Below are 15,323 nucleotides of genomic sequence, written 5' to 3' on the forward strand. Positions count from 1 at the left end.
GATTAGGGCTCGATTACCTGACGATGCGCACCTGTGTCCACCTGCCAGCCAAGCGGATAAAGCCTGAAGACACCGCAGGTGGAGAGACTCCCTTTGACTCAGACTCCCTTTGCGGCTGTGCGGTTTATAATGTGCAGCTCCTACGGCTCTTTTCTTTCCTGTGTTAACATGTTTTTAGATGGCTAGGCCAGAGCAGGAGGAAGTTTGCTGGAAGACTCACTCCTTTTGCTTTGCCCTGGTAGTGAGGTTTAGAACGGTGCTTTCTTTTAGCCAAGGAGTAGCCTAGCGCTGGCCTGTTTTCTGCCTAGACCATCCTGTTAACCTACACAGGGTTTTTTAAAATTTGATTTATTTAGTATTAATGTTTGTAGTAAATCTAATCTTTTTGTTATTGTATGTAGATTTTGACTCCTTGTTTGGTAAGTGGCATTAGTTGTGCTCCTGCCAGTTATAGTCCCTGGTTATCAGAACTTGGGCTGGCTTTTGGGACGTAACCGTCCGGTTGTCGGTCTGAATGTGACCGACCTATTTGGGAAAGTAATGGCTGGGTTGGCATGGAATTTGCTTTTTCATGTTTCCAAGAGGAAAACCTGTTGTATTTGGTGGCCCCCTGACCTCTCCTCTAGCGCCACCATCAGGCCAAACATTCAATTTGTGATAAGTTAGATGCAAAAGTACTGGGACGGTGACAATTTATTTTTTATTTTTGGCTTAATACTCCAGCACATTAGATTTGATAAAACGATTATTAAAAGGTTGAAGTGCAGGCTGTCAGTTTTAATGAGAATATTTGGGTGATCTGTGTACATATTACTACCCTTTTATTCATGAAAGTATAAATAAACAAAATGGTAGATGCATCAAATATATTATATATACACGCATTTCATTTTCTAATAATTACTCTTCCATATGTTATTCCTTTAAAAATATTGCAAAAGTCTGCAGCAGTATATATACCCAGTCTTCCAAGTGAATTTAAGTTATATAATTTTACAGAACTGTAAAAACTGATGGAAAATTAAAAAAATATAAAATGGAAGTTATTCTTACATTTCATTGTGAAAATATTTTAATTCACTTCAATAACAATAATACAATTGGCATATTGATGAAGGCAAAAAACATGTAATTACAATTAGCAATTTCATCTCAAATAAATAATTTATAGATGATTTAAAAAATGTATAATGTCCAATCGTGTGTATACTGCAGATAGCATAGATAAGCTAGTGCTGTCCCCCATCGCTTCTAATCACAGCTCTGTGTGCCAGTCAGACTCACTCACACAGACATGAGTCAGAGGAAGACACTTAATATGAAGCTGAACAGGCAGACTTCTGGACTTCTGATTGGCCAGTGGGATTCACTGGCGTGCAGTGAGACCTGCATCTCGACCAATTAAACCCTCTCATTCCTGCTGATGTCAGAGCCCATTGTGACATCACGCTGGGGAGCTGGCAGACATAGGGCTCAGCTCAGGTCCAATACAATCTCATGCAGATCATTTGAAGTATTCCAGGAATTCAGCAGCAAAAAGGAGCTTATTCTCAATAACTGTACAGATGTCCTGTGTACATCACATTAGAGGCATTTAGCAAACACTCTTATCCTGAGCGACTTACACAACTTTTTTTGTACATAGCTTTTACATTGCATCCATTTATACAGCTGGTTATATACTGAAGCAATGCAGGTTAAGTACCTTGCTCAAGCGTACAATGGCAGTGCCCTACTTGGGAATCGATCCTGTGACCTTCATGTTACAAGACCAGGTTCCTTACCCATTATAATACATCGTCGTCCTAAGTAGGTGGAGACATAGTTATTTTAAATGGATTCTAACATAATTTCAAGATTATTTCTTGAAGAAGAAATCATTGCACCTTTATATCCTTCATTTTCTTTTGTGAAGCTAAAAGGCTTCAGACGTCTCAGCTGTACACAACCTCTGTGCATAAATAAAGGTTAAAAACTCTTTAACAGGTTCTAGTAAGTGTAATGGAGCCATAACCGTTTGGGATAAATGCTGTGGGACCAGTTCCAGCGTCCTTGATTTGAGCATTAAGAACTTGGAGTGCACCACTGTCAGGCAGCTGAAGACAACAGTGCTCTGGCACACTAAGATTAATGCAATAAAAATCCAGTTCAGCTGGTAGACTTGTTCTTCGCCATTTTCCTGAAGATCAATCCAATCTTCTTTGGTACATTTTTTCCAGCGGGAATCGCCGATTTCCTTTGGAGAAAATAAAATAACAGAAAAAAGAGAACATAAGTATCTGAGACCAGGTTTCAGCTTATCTTTTGCATTTGTTGGCCTGACTGTGTGACATTGCAAAGTCTATGATTTGACGTTAAGCAGAAGGGATTATGAGCAGAAGGGTCTCCCTGGTCCTCTGAGGAGCTGGAAGATGACTCAGAATGACCTGCAGCCGGATGACCCATGACCCATGCAGAAGATCAATTAGCCAGACAAACGAACAGAACAAAATGGCAGAATATGAGAACCTGCAGCTTCCTCCCTCATCTCCCCGCGCTACACGCCATTTCAAGGGCATCGAGCTCCCAAGGCACTGCTGGTACGTCTAAAACAGCTGACACGATATTACATATTATCATGTATCATAGAAACGGCAAAATCTTATTTGTTACCTTTTTGCCCTAGAGGATGGGGAGCAATGATGCATTTCTCTGTTAAAATTTTCTGACATAACATAACGTATTTCAAATGAATTATTTGAATTTAAATCAATTATATAACTGTGCTCTCCTATGTTCGGCAGTTATTACTTTTCTCAAAACTGTCCTGAACTCTATTTTTTTATTTTTGCTGCAGGAAGAAACATCTGCAGCTGAGATGAAGGGAAGAGGAGCAGTGTTCTGTACATCGCCCCCCCCTCCGACCCCCCCGTACAGCGCAGTCAGCACCGTTACATAACAGTGTTGCGGAGCGGCAGTGCCAAGGACAGGCAGCAGTGATGCTGATGCTCTCTTTACAGAATGAGAGTGCGCTGGTCTCCCCCCGCACTGCTGCACAGGAGGAGCCTGAAACAGCCCAGTCACTGCATTATTCAGCAGGCGGAGAGTCCTCAGTGACACGGGGGGGGGGGGTGCTGTGATGCGTGCTCACCTGAGCGGCTCCTGTACGGCGGCGGCCTGGTCTGTCTCCGGCTTTAGGACCAGCTGAATCCTGCCCTGCTGCTGCTGCTGCTACACACACACACATACACGCATGCACGCACACACACATGCACGCACACACGCACACACACACACAGCACGGTCTTTAGTATCTAAGCTACACAGGCACAGTGAGCTGAATCAGTGTGTGCTGTGGATGTGAGTCTGTGTAGAAGCCTCACACTCCGTGTTTGTCTCACCGCTGAAGGGAAATGGCCGTCACACTCATCCCGCATCACCGTCTCCTTCCAGCTGCACTGTCTCTCCACCTCCCCTGCCACACAGATTCACCATTACTCACTACAGTACCACACACACAGCAGATTCACCATTACTCACTACAGTACCACACACACAGCAGATTCACCATTACTCACTACAATACCACACACACAGCAGATTCACCATTACTCACTCCAATACCACACACACACAGCAGATTCACCATTACTCACTACAGTACCACACACACAGCAGATTCACCATTACTCACTACAGTACCACACACACAGCAGATTCACCATTACTCACTACAGTACCACACACACAGCAGATTCACCATTACTCACTACAGTACCACACACACAGCAGATTCACCATTACTCACTACAGTACCACACACACAGCAGATTCACCATTACTCCAATACCACACACACAGCAGATTCACCATTACTCACTACAATACCACACACACAGCAGATTCACCATTACTCATTACAGTACCACACACACAGCAGATTCACCATTACTCACTACAGTACCACACACACAGCAGATTCACCATTACTCACTACAGTACCACACACACAGCAGATTCACCATTACTCACTCCAATATCACACACACAGCAGATTCACCATTACTCACTCCAATACCACACACACAGCAGATTCACCATTACTCACTACAGTACCACACACACAGCAGATTCACCATTACTCACTCCAATACCACACACACAGCAGATTCACCATTACTCACTACAATACCACACACACAGCAGATTCACCATTACTCACTCCAATACCACACACACACAGCAGATTCACCATTACTCACTACAATACCACACACACAGCAGGTTCACCATTACTCACTTCAGTGCCACACACACAGAATCACTGTTCAAGGTCACCCCCTTTTCAAATTAATATTTAGCTAATTTCTGAAAAAGGCATTTTTTTGAGTATCTACAGTAACATGCAACCCCAAATTTCAACTGCTGTTTGAATATGAAACCCCAGGGAAAACATTTTATCAACAACACAGCAATCAGAAAACAGCCAAGTGTGTGAGTGTGCTTTGTCAAATACCACAGAAGGCTGCAAAATCAATATTTCTAATTAATTGGAGAGGGTTACCTCATTTTTATTAATTGCAACTGCATTTTCAAACGGCTTTTCAGCCACAATACCACAGTGATCTTTCTGTGTTTCTCCAAAGACATTCACTGGAGAGCTGCATGAGGCTACTGCTGTCAGAGTACCTTCTACAGTTACACCCTTTCACCACAAGGGATGCCAAAGGACAAAAAGCCTGCATCAGGGCCTGCTTGATTCTTGATTATGTAACACATTTAAATGCTGATCACTACCCACTGCTGTCAGTCAGCATTAAAATTACAGGAAATATGTTATTCAAATTTTTATAAATATTTTATTAGCCAATGTGTTTGCCAAACCATTTTATTTGCGTATATGAAACACACATCATCTCTCAGACTCTCAGACCAAACTTAGTGTCATTTACACAGTGAAAATCTCCTACAGCATGGAACAGCTCTGAGTATAATCTGCTACTCACCCTTACTTCTGGGGAACTCCGAAATGTCAGACATAGACCTTTGTCTAATGTGGGGGGGCAGACGTTGGGCTGCTTGGGATGGCTGGCTGGATTGACCTTCAGACCCCTCGGTGTCCGGGCTGTGTCTGACACCAACAGGATTTTCGGGAGGAACGGAGAGACACTGAGATAGGAAAGGCACTGTTCAGAATCTGCAGCCTTCGTGATTCACTCAGATATGGGGCTCAGACTTTAAAGATGGGTCCACACAACCAACTCGTAGATTGTCGGGGAAACTGTCAGATAATCTGTAAACCATCTTTCTGATGTGGATGTTTGGTCTTTTTTCATAAACATTTCTGTTTGTAAATTCATCATTCTTTCCTTCTGTACTTTCATATCCTTACAGGATAGGTTTGATGTTTTTGAACCCAGGCCCTGTTTTCATCTCATCTGGGATTATCCTGAGTAGTGGAGACCAAAATTTCACTGATATCTTAAAGGTTTTACACCTTTTTGTTGCATCCGCACACACGACTCCCAGAGTAATACATTGGGGGCAAATTAGCAACTTGTATCCACAAGTTCTATGGGCTGCATGCATTGATCACTGGCTGCTAGGTACAGTCACAGATTAGTAAACAAACAAGCTACCTCACAACCACACCCCCCAGCATGCACAAAGTCCTGTGTGGATGTGGCCAAAAATTATAACAGTCGAAGGAAGGCAACTTCTCAAGCTCATAAATTTTGATACAGTGCTCTGTTGCCCATGATTTTTTCCAGTAGAACATGGTAAGGCATATATAGAAGAACATACTGTGAGCTTCCCGTTTTTGAAAGATATGACTATGGTGGTTTTTGAAAGCTGCAATATTTTACCCCCAAGGTATTCCTGGATACAACAAAAAGGTATAAAACTCTATTCTTTAAGCTATCAGTGAACTCTTGGCCTCCACTACTCACGATAATCCCAGATGAGATGAAAATGAGAAACACAGAACCGCATCCTTCCCTCCGTCCCGGGCTCCACAGTACCTGGCAGCCGTGAGCATCCTGTCGGTTCTGGGCTCTCTGGCTCTCTCTCTGCAGCTCCCGGTTTCTCAGCTGCAGCCTGGCGATCTCCTCCAGCATCCTGCACACCTGCTCCAGGTACCCCAGCCCCGGGGAGAGGTCCTTTCCAAGAGACGAGCGGAGGCCGGCCTCCTCCTCGAGCTGCGAACGGGAGTCGGTCTGGAGAGGGGACATCTCTGTTACTAGCATTATCTCTGTATTACACATCCACATATAGAACTTTTCCACTCCTGTGATTGGTTACTGTCACGGTATGTTAACAAACATGTGCTATATCTGCGGTTCCCAGCCCTGTTACTGGAGCTCTACCATCCTGCAGAGTTTTCATTTCGACCCTATTTTTGCACACCTGATTCTACTAATTATCAGCTCAACTAGATCTCAAGCTGTTGAATGAGGTGTGCTTTGCTACAGATGGACTTCTTTGTTACAGTTTCCTTTTAAAATAATGCCACACCTGAATTTCTGTGCATGGGCCTGTCCTTTATAAAGTAGAATCCATAGTGTGTCCACACAGTTAAAAAAAAAAAAATCTTAAAAATGCAAAAGATAATATCAACCCACGTTATAATTCTGTCATATGAACATCTGGGCTAGCTTTATTAGTTAAGACACATATTTACAGTAAAAAAAACTTATATTCTGACTTCCTGTCCATCAGGATGGAAGTGTAATTTGTACTTGGTCCAGTTATAACCAAGAACCTAGATGAGCACAGTCCGTATTAATGAGAGGGTTCATTCCTGTTTTAAACAAACAGTTACAGTAAATGATTCATAATGACATCTCTACCTCTGAATTCAAAATTCACCATGAAAATAACTGGGCCAAGGACAGGTGAGGATTCACAGTTTGTCAAAATCAGTACAAGAGAATGTCATTTGTTTATGACAATTACTGTACACACGATAGAATGACGACAGAGCTATTTTAAAAGCCTTTGTCATGTTGTCTTTGTTCAAAGACAACAAAAATGAATCATCCATCCACCCATCCATCCATCCATTTTTAACCCCTGACACCTGGTTAGGCTTGTGGATGGGCTGGAGCATATCCCAGGATGCATTGGGTGAATGTCAGGAATGCACCCTGGACAGATCGGCAGCCTATCGCAGGGCACACACACCATTCACACACACACACATACTCACACATTCACTCACACATTCACTCAAACATTCGCTTATACATTCACTCACTCACACACTCACTCACACATTCACTCACTCACACACATACTCACACATTCACACACACACTCACTCACACACTCACTCACACCGTTTACTCACACATTCACTCACACCCACACACACTCACACACTCACTCACTCACTCACTCATACCCTCTCCAGTTATCCTAACCTGCATGTCTTGTGGATTGTGAAAACCCACATGGACACAGAGAGAATGCAAAAACTCCACACAGAAAAGCCCTCTGCTTGGATTCAAACTCAGTTCCATCTTACTGTGAGGAGACAGTACTAGTCACTATACCACCATGCCACCCAGTGAATGGTCCATTTGCCAAAAATGTATAAACAAATGTATAGATCCATCTAGAATCACAGATCACTGCTGACATCGCAGATTTGAGCCCAGATCTCACGGTACAGTGGACCCATCCAGAAAGACGTCTTGGTCCCAGACAAACAGATCAAAATCAAAAAGATTAAAATCCAGTTCAGCTGCCTGGGTTTGGCCTAAGTAGCATACGTACCTCAAGTTCAGTGCCACAGAATACTAATTCCTGCTAGATTGCCAGGTTCAGTCAATTAAAAACAGATAAACTGAAAAGTAGCAGCTGACAATAGCTGACAAAAATGAAATTTAAATATGATTTTGACTCATTGCGCACATTGTTTATGTACCTTGCTTTTTATTGCCATTTTATGATTAAATTCATTTTGTTCACATTGAACATTCTTGTATAGCTCTATGCACTAAAGTAAATAAAATCACCAGGAAATGACTGACTTTCCTCATTGCCCTTCCTGTTCACCCCTGCCTGCATTTCTTCATTAATCTGAGTGATGTCACTAACGTCAGATGTGCGTCTGTTACTGGTCTCCGGGGCGAAACACGCCTCCGGCAGACTGGAGTGAGACCTGCTGGCGCACGCTGCCTGTCTCCAGCTTTCAGCCGTCCCACAACAACAGGCCCTGATTAGAATAAAGGACCAGCGTTTTAAGCGTTTCGGCTTCCTGTCTATCTCAGCTGAGAATCAGCAGAACAGCATGTTTCCCCTGGGTGAAAAGTATGCGGCTTCTAGCGCACGTAGACGCCTGCCTCCGTCACGCTGTTATCGGAGAGAGACGGACGGCAGAACGCACGTCACCTGCACCTCTCCGCTCAGTGCGCTGGATTCCGCTCATACCTGCCGCACTGCTCACCTGGACGGACTGGTTCCATCGCTAAAACCTCAAAATGAAAAACACAAGAGTGGCGAAAGACGCCTGGCACGACAACCCTTCAGGAACGAAGACTCGTCCCCATTAGGGGTAGAAAGTACATTCTGCCCGACTGGTATAAATAGACCATTTCCTTTTTACGATTCCAAAAATATTTCCTCATATTGCCCTCTGATTCAGGACTATATTAGTGCATAGAACCTGTTAAAAATAAAAGTAAATAAAAATGTGAATTTTGGCCATCTAGCTGAATAATAGTAAGTGTGACATTTTCCATTTTTACAAAGGACACCTATTTTGAACCCGTTTTGTTTCTGCCATTTTGTACAGAATGTTTTTTTCCATTTGAGAAATACTGGCAATCAAAATTATATATACACTGTATATCTGTATAATGTATTCCTTTATATTATTATTCTATAATTTATTATTAATAATGCAGTTATTTTATTGACAGGCCAATGATCACAAAAATCTTCATGATAAGAGGGAATAACCCGGTTCTGTAAACAGAACATCCAAATGAAATGAAATGAAAATGCTCTTACCTCAGTTATGCTCGAGCAGGGCTGTGGAGGTCCGGGCTGTGGCTCTTCTGCAAAGTCGCAGAGCTCTGACGATTCCGGCGTGTCCTGAGGAGCGGGGGGAGGGTGGACTGCTGCTCTCAGTCCTAAATCCCCTGACCTCTGACCCGATCTGGCCGGCGAGGTCAGGGAGCGGCAGCGGAACCGTGCCGGCGCGTGGAGCTGGGGGTCCGCTCTGAGGGGGGGCGGGGTGGTGGGGCGCTGGCAGGACGCGGCTCTGAGGGGGGGTGGGGGGGCGGGGAGCTGGCAGGACGCGGCTCTGCGAGGAATCCGCTCGCCTGTCTGTGCGGCCCGCCTTAGCGCCTCCTCCACCCTCACGCACGGCGGGGGCGCGGGGGGGTCCGGCTCCTGGGGGGGCGCGGGGGGGTCTGGCTCCTGGGAGAGCGCGGTGTCCAGCGAGGAGCGGGAGGAGAGGAGGGCGGGGGGGTCCGGCTCCTGGGGGGGCGCAGAGCGAGAGGAGAGGAGGGCGGAGGCGTCCGGCTCGTGTGGGGGCGTGGGGGGGTCCAACTCCTGGGGGGGCGCGGAGTGAGAGGAGAGGAGCGCGGGGGGGTCTGGCTCCTGGGAGGGCGTGGGGGGGTCTGGCTCCTGGGAGGGCGCTGTGTCCAGCGAGGAGCGGGAGGAGAGGAGGGACAGAGAGCGTCTGTCCCTCCCCACACCCCCCAGGTCACACGCCCCGTGCGCCTGAGAGAACGAGCTCAGGCTCCCCGGGGTGGACGGCGCGTTCTCCGTCTCCACCCCCGAATCCTCCGACTCCGACCGCAGAATGGCCCCCGCCACTTCGGCGACGCGCCGCCCCCCCGCCCGCTCCGCTTTGGCGCTCGTGGTGGGACGCTGGCTGTCCACAGCGTCTGCGTCCTCGCCGTTCTCCTCAGGGTCCGTGATCGCCACCCAGGTCTCCAGCATACTCCCGAAATTTCGGTACAAGTTCATCTCCGGAACTTTCTCTGTGCCGCGTTGCTTTGTTGGCTCCTTCTCCTGTGGTGTGTGATGTCACGGCGCTGGCGTTCTGCACGGCGCCTGTCTGCCAGCGGACGGTGAAGACTGACCGTATCAGGCGAGATGCCGTGCGTGTGTGCGTTCTATGTCCCGCCCACAATCCTCAGCCACGCCCCCCCACCGTCATTCATCCTGTCAGACTCGTCTTGCACTGACTTCACCTTCGGCATTCTCTCTCAGAGTCCCTCCCTCCAGCTCTTCACTGCTCTCACCCCGCTTACCCTCCAGGCACACCCCCCCCCCCCTCAAGGCACCCCAACCCCCCCATGCCGGCCTAACTCTGCTTCACACACACAGACCTCCAGAACATTCCAGATTGGATGGATCGGGGTTAACGTCACCACCAGCCTGGCTGCTCGCTCACATGCCGAGTAATAAACGTGTTGCACAACATGCCCGCAGGCGTCCAAAAAAAAAAAACATCACACAGGCAAATGAGTCAATACGTCTTTTGTTGTCTTTCAAGATGGCCGTCTGTCTTTCGCAGCGTATATGCGGAGGAGTTATTACTGCAATGAAAGACCAAACTACATACCGCCACGTACGCTGTGACACATTCTCTGCTTACTGAGCTGTGACATTTCACGCACACAAGATATCACGGTCTCACGCACTCATATTACGCATTCTCAAGTTCTTTCGTTCATGATTTCTGTACTCATGAAGTTCGCTGAATGTAAAAAGAAGGCTGGAGAAAATGATCTGAATGCTATGACATAATGCTCTGGAAAAGACCTGAAAACTGCAACCAGAAGACAGGTGTGCTGGCAGCAGGTGTGTTCAGAGGAGGCAGACATTTTTGGTGTGCTCTGGGAAACCATTTTAGAAGTGTTGCGGGAGGACAAGCAAAGTTCTGGAATATTAACAGAATGGCTGTACCAATGACAGTGGCAGCTAAACTTTTACAAGGCAAATTGACATGCTCCTCTATTGATACACAAATCATAATGTTACATTTCCAGCACAGGTGTTGAATGCTTAACAGTCATCACTTTAGACAGCAGCAGGTGCTAAACAAATAATATTTGGTAGAACAAATGTACATATTGTAACATCATACCATCATGTACTCTATCAGGGCTGCCCAACCCTGTTCCTATCATGTAGGTTTTCCAACCAGCCCTGACAAAGCATACCTCATTCAACAGCTAGAGATCTCCTTGAGCTGCTAAGTAGTAGAATCAGGTGTGCCAAATCAGAGAGGAAAGGTAAACCGGCAGGACAGTAGATCTCCAGGAACAGGGCTGTGAATTCCTGCATTAGACACACAGACATATAACCACAGTCACACACATATAACCACATGTAACTTGATAACTTCCTTGTTACAGACAATTATAGATAATTCATTAGTTAATGGACGAGTCACTTGTGATACACCACAAGTACACAGACACTTCTAATTAGTGGTTTCGGTAATTTCAGCCACACCCATTGCTAACAGGCACATAAAATCAAGCGTACAGCCATGCAGTCTCCATTGACACACAATGGCAGTAGAATGGGTCATGCTGAAGAGCTCAAATGCCACCTTTGCAACAAGTCAACTCATCAACTTTCTGCCCTGCTAGAACTTACTACGGAGTTCCAAACTACCACAGGAAACAACGTCAACACAAGAACTGTTCGTCAGGAGCTTCATGAAATGAGTTCTCATGGCCGAGCAGCCATGCACAAGCCTAAGATCACCATGCACAATGCCAAGTGTCAGCTGGAGTGGTGTAAAACACACCACCATTGTTCTCTGGAGTGATGAATCATGCTTCACGATCTGAGGAGAAATAATGGTCTGGGCTTTTTTATGATTAGGGCTAGGCCCCATAGTTCCAGTAAAGGGAAATCTTAATGCTATAGCATTAGATATAAAACATGAGAACTGTGCGCTTCCAACTTTGTGGCAACAGTTTGGGGAAGGCCCTTTCCTGTTTCAGCATGACAATGCCCTCATGCACAAAGCAAGGTCCATAAAGAAATGATTTGCTGAGTTTAGTGGGGAAGAACTGGACTAGCCTGCACAGTGCCCTGACCTCTACCCCATCAAACACTTTTGGCATGAATTGGAATGTCGACTGCGAGCCAGGCCTTACGCCCAACATCAGTGCCCGACCTCACTAAGGCTCTCGTGGCTGAATTGAATCCCCACAGTCATGTTCCAAAATCTAGTGGAACGCCTTCCCAGAAGAGTGGAGGCAGCCACGGGGGGTCCAACTCCATATTAATGCCCTAGGTTTGGAATGAGCACATATAAGTGTGATATTCAGGTGTCCACATGCTTTTGGAAATGTAGTGTATTTTGTCTAATGCTTTTTTAAAAACCCAATGATATAATAAGTTCAGTGTGAGTTAGAACATGTCGTAGGATCACTGAAGAAGTCCTGCTGGATCGTTAAGCAAATACTTTCCCTGTTGAAGTCATATTGTCTATGTTGTGACAGTGTGCTGTTCTTTTATGGGGGGAATCTGGAATAACAAAGGCGATGTCTACATTGCAGATGGAATCCCATGTTCTAATATAGTTTTTTTTGCCTAACTGTCCTCCTTAATGGCCTAGTAGCTGCATGCTGACATGACACTAATGTAATTCAAAGTTAGCTGAGGTAACACATACACCTGTGTCATTTGTCAAAAAGCAGACAGTAGACAACAAAGAAAAACCCAACAGTTAAAATTAAGATTTTATTTTCTTCTGCTGCTGAACCTAAGATCTGCACTTGGGTGTACAAACCTGGTACAAAGAAGCCATTGGATTTTGTGATTGAGATGTTGAGCAGTGTTATGTAAAATAAACTGGATTATGTCACTTGAATTGAAATTGAAACAGCCAGTTTAAATGTAGCACAAATTAAAAATTCTAAAATTATACACGGGATTGGGTAAACTAATGGGCCTGTAGTTCCCTGGATCTTCCCCTTGTACATCAGCATTTCTGTTACCAGTCATCATTAATTTGTCAAATTTTATTACATTTTATCACATTGCATACAAATTACTTGAAATGGCTTTAAAAGCAACATCCACTAATCCCATCGGTACACTGGGTATAAATCATAAGATAATACACATATAAATTTCAGCTTTTGTGAAAGTGTGAAGTGTGGAAGCTTCAAAAGACATACCCAGGGCTGTTCACGCTCAGAATGCTTCACGTTTATCTTTAAAAATAACACACATCCAGCCCAGAATTCCCACACACAGCCAAGGCATAGTCATCTTCCATCTTTATTAATACACATACTGTACATTTTAATGGCCTGTCAAACATTAAATATCACAACTAACACATTATTCATATTTACATAAAAAGGCCACATATTATCAGTGTCCTCATGAAAGTGTGAAATTTGAACTAAGAAGCTGGATCGCTCAGTTGTAGTCACTGGCCTGTGGGACTCCCTCCTTCAGTTTGGGAGAGCGCAGACCAGCTCATGTTCTCCCCCAAAAGGGGGCTCTTTTCACCCTGTAGTCCAAAAGCAGAGCTGCGCAGTTAGGCAGACGTGGTGCCGGCGGACGGCAGCTGCCTATTCGACCGGAGGAGTTCCAGTGAAGAGATGGAATCAGAGCGAAGGAAATACCCCCCCCCCACCCCAGGGGCACACCGGGGCACACAGGAATAAACTCCAGACCATGAGCGTGTCGCTAGCCCAAAAAAGTGTTTTTAGAAGAACTTGCCACTTGGCAGACCCTACAACATGGGATTCTATAGTGCAATGAGACTGGTATATAAGGCACTGACAAATGTATCCCTCCTAACAAGACAAAACTTTTTTTTCCCCAGATATACTATTGTTACAGACACCAAAATAAAAACTAACGAGATGCGCTTTTCAAATATTGCTGTTTCTGGTCAGACATTATAGTCTAATAACAACAACACTTAGCTTGCCCCTTTGCTATCAGTTACACCTCTATAGCCCAGTGGCAACTATCCCTGTTGCTGGATGTCTAAGATGCTGTAGGCTTTCATTTCAACCCTTATTTGGCACAGCAGACTACTAATTAGCAGCTCATAGAGATCTCTAGCTGTAGAATGAGGTGTGCTTTGTTGGGGTTGAAGTGAAAGCCTACAGGACAAATTTATCTCCAGGAACAGTGTTGGGCAGCCCTGTTCTAGCTGTTGAGTGAGGTATGCTTTGTTAGTGTTGGAGTGAAAACCGACAGGATGGTAGATCTCCAGGAACAGGGTTGGACAGCCCTGCTCTAGCTGTTGAATGAGGTATGCTTTGTTAGTGTTGGAGTGAAAACCTAGAGGACGGTAGATCTCCAGGAACAGGGTTGGGATGCCCTGCTCTAGCTGTTGAGTAAGGTGTAGTTTGTTGGGGTTGGAGTGAAAGCCTACAGGACATCAGATCTCCAGGAACAGGGTTGGACAGCCCTGCTCTAGCTGTTGAAAGAGGTGTGCTTTGTTAGTGTTGGAGTGAAAACCTAGAGGACGGTAGATCTCCAGGAACACGGTTGGGCACCCCTGCTCTAGCTGTTGAGTCAGGTGTGCTTTGTTGGGTTTGGAGTGAAAACCCACAGGATAGTAGACCTGCAGGAACAGGGTTGGTTACCACTGCTATAGTTTCTCAGGCAGCTATCTTTCTAGGATGCATGACAACAATAAAAACAGGCAGAACTGTATGTAACTATTCACACTGTGGAGACATTGGGAAATGCCACCCTAAGCAAGGTGTTTGGCCAATCTAGACTCAAAAGTACACTGTTACTCATGTTTTGCCCATATCTACGGACTCTGATTTAGATTTAGAGTTTCACAGTGAAAAGTTTTATTTCAAATATGAACATTTTGCTCAAACCTTGATTAAAGCTCATTCTGATCTAGTAGTATACTCCATAATTTGATCTTCCATTTGACCTGGACCATTCTCTGAAAAATGCTTTGTCATATAGCGTGCTACATAACAGTAAGACCACAGCCCAACGGTTAGAGAGAGGAGCAGAACATGCCCTCTTGAACACTTCACAGCAAAGTTATAGGAACAATGCAGGATCAATAAAAAAATCACTCTTCTAAAAGTCACAATTACTTACCAAATATCATAAAAAACAATCTCCCCATCACTCCCCAAATTAAGCCAAAAGCTTATATATATAAAAATCTATATTATCTAATATCTATATAAAATATAGAAGATAATCAATGGGTACCTTCCTAATCTCTGTGAATGCAAACATAACCACTCCCCAGATGACACATCTGTGACTGAGGCATGGACACACCAACCCACGGCGACAGGATCAGCATCCAATCATAACTGACACATCCACCCACAGCGACAGGATCAGCATCCAAT

The 15,323-nt window shown here is 45.0% G+C and overlaps 1 protein-coding gene across 1 annotated transcript; it reads right to left on the reverse strand.

Moving 5' to 3' along the window:
* Window positions 1-1,054: 1,054 nt before the first annotated feature.
* Window positions 1,055-9,936, reverse strand: si:dkey-106l3.7 (WAS/WASL-interacting protein family member 3). The gene is made up of 7 exons (XM_035391548.1): window positions 9,690-9,936; window positions 8,998-9,629; window positions 6,003-6,197; window positions 4,986-5,148; window positions 3,381-3,454; window positions 3,131-3,210; window positions 1,055-2,236 (listed from the first exon to the last, which is right to left on the reverse strand). Exons 1-7 carry the CDS (start codon window positions 9,934-9,936, stop codon window positions 2,149-2,151), a joined length of 1,479 nt encoding a protein of 492 aa, XP_035247439.1. The 3' UTR covers window positions 1,055-2,148.
* Window positions 9,937-15,323: the final 5,387 nt, after the last annotated feature.

This window comes from Anguilla anguilla, chromosome 14 (assembly GCF_013347855.1).
Source record: "Anguilla anguilla isolate fAngAng1 chromosome 14, fAngAng1.pri, whole genome shotgun sequence".
NCBI lineage: Eukaryota > Metazoa > Chordata > Actinopteri > Anguilliformes > Anguillidae > Anguilla > Anguilla anguilla.

Excerpts from the sequence above, each read along its gene's own strand:
- si:dkey-106l3.7 (XM_035391548.1), bottom strand. The coding sequence starts at position 9,936 with ATGCTGGAGACCTGGGTGGCGATCACGGACCCTGAGGAGAACGGCGAG. Across the intron at positions 9,630-9,689 it reads CGGGGCGTGTGACCTGGGGG|CGCCCTCCCAGGAGCCAGAC; the intron begins GTGTGGGGAGGG and ends CGCTGGACACAG. Across the intron at positions 3,455-4,985 it reads GGAGTTCCCCAGAAGTAAGG|GGGAGGTGGAGAGACAGTGC; the intron begins GTGAGTAGCAGA and ends TCTGTGTGGCAG.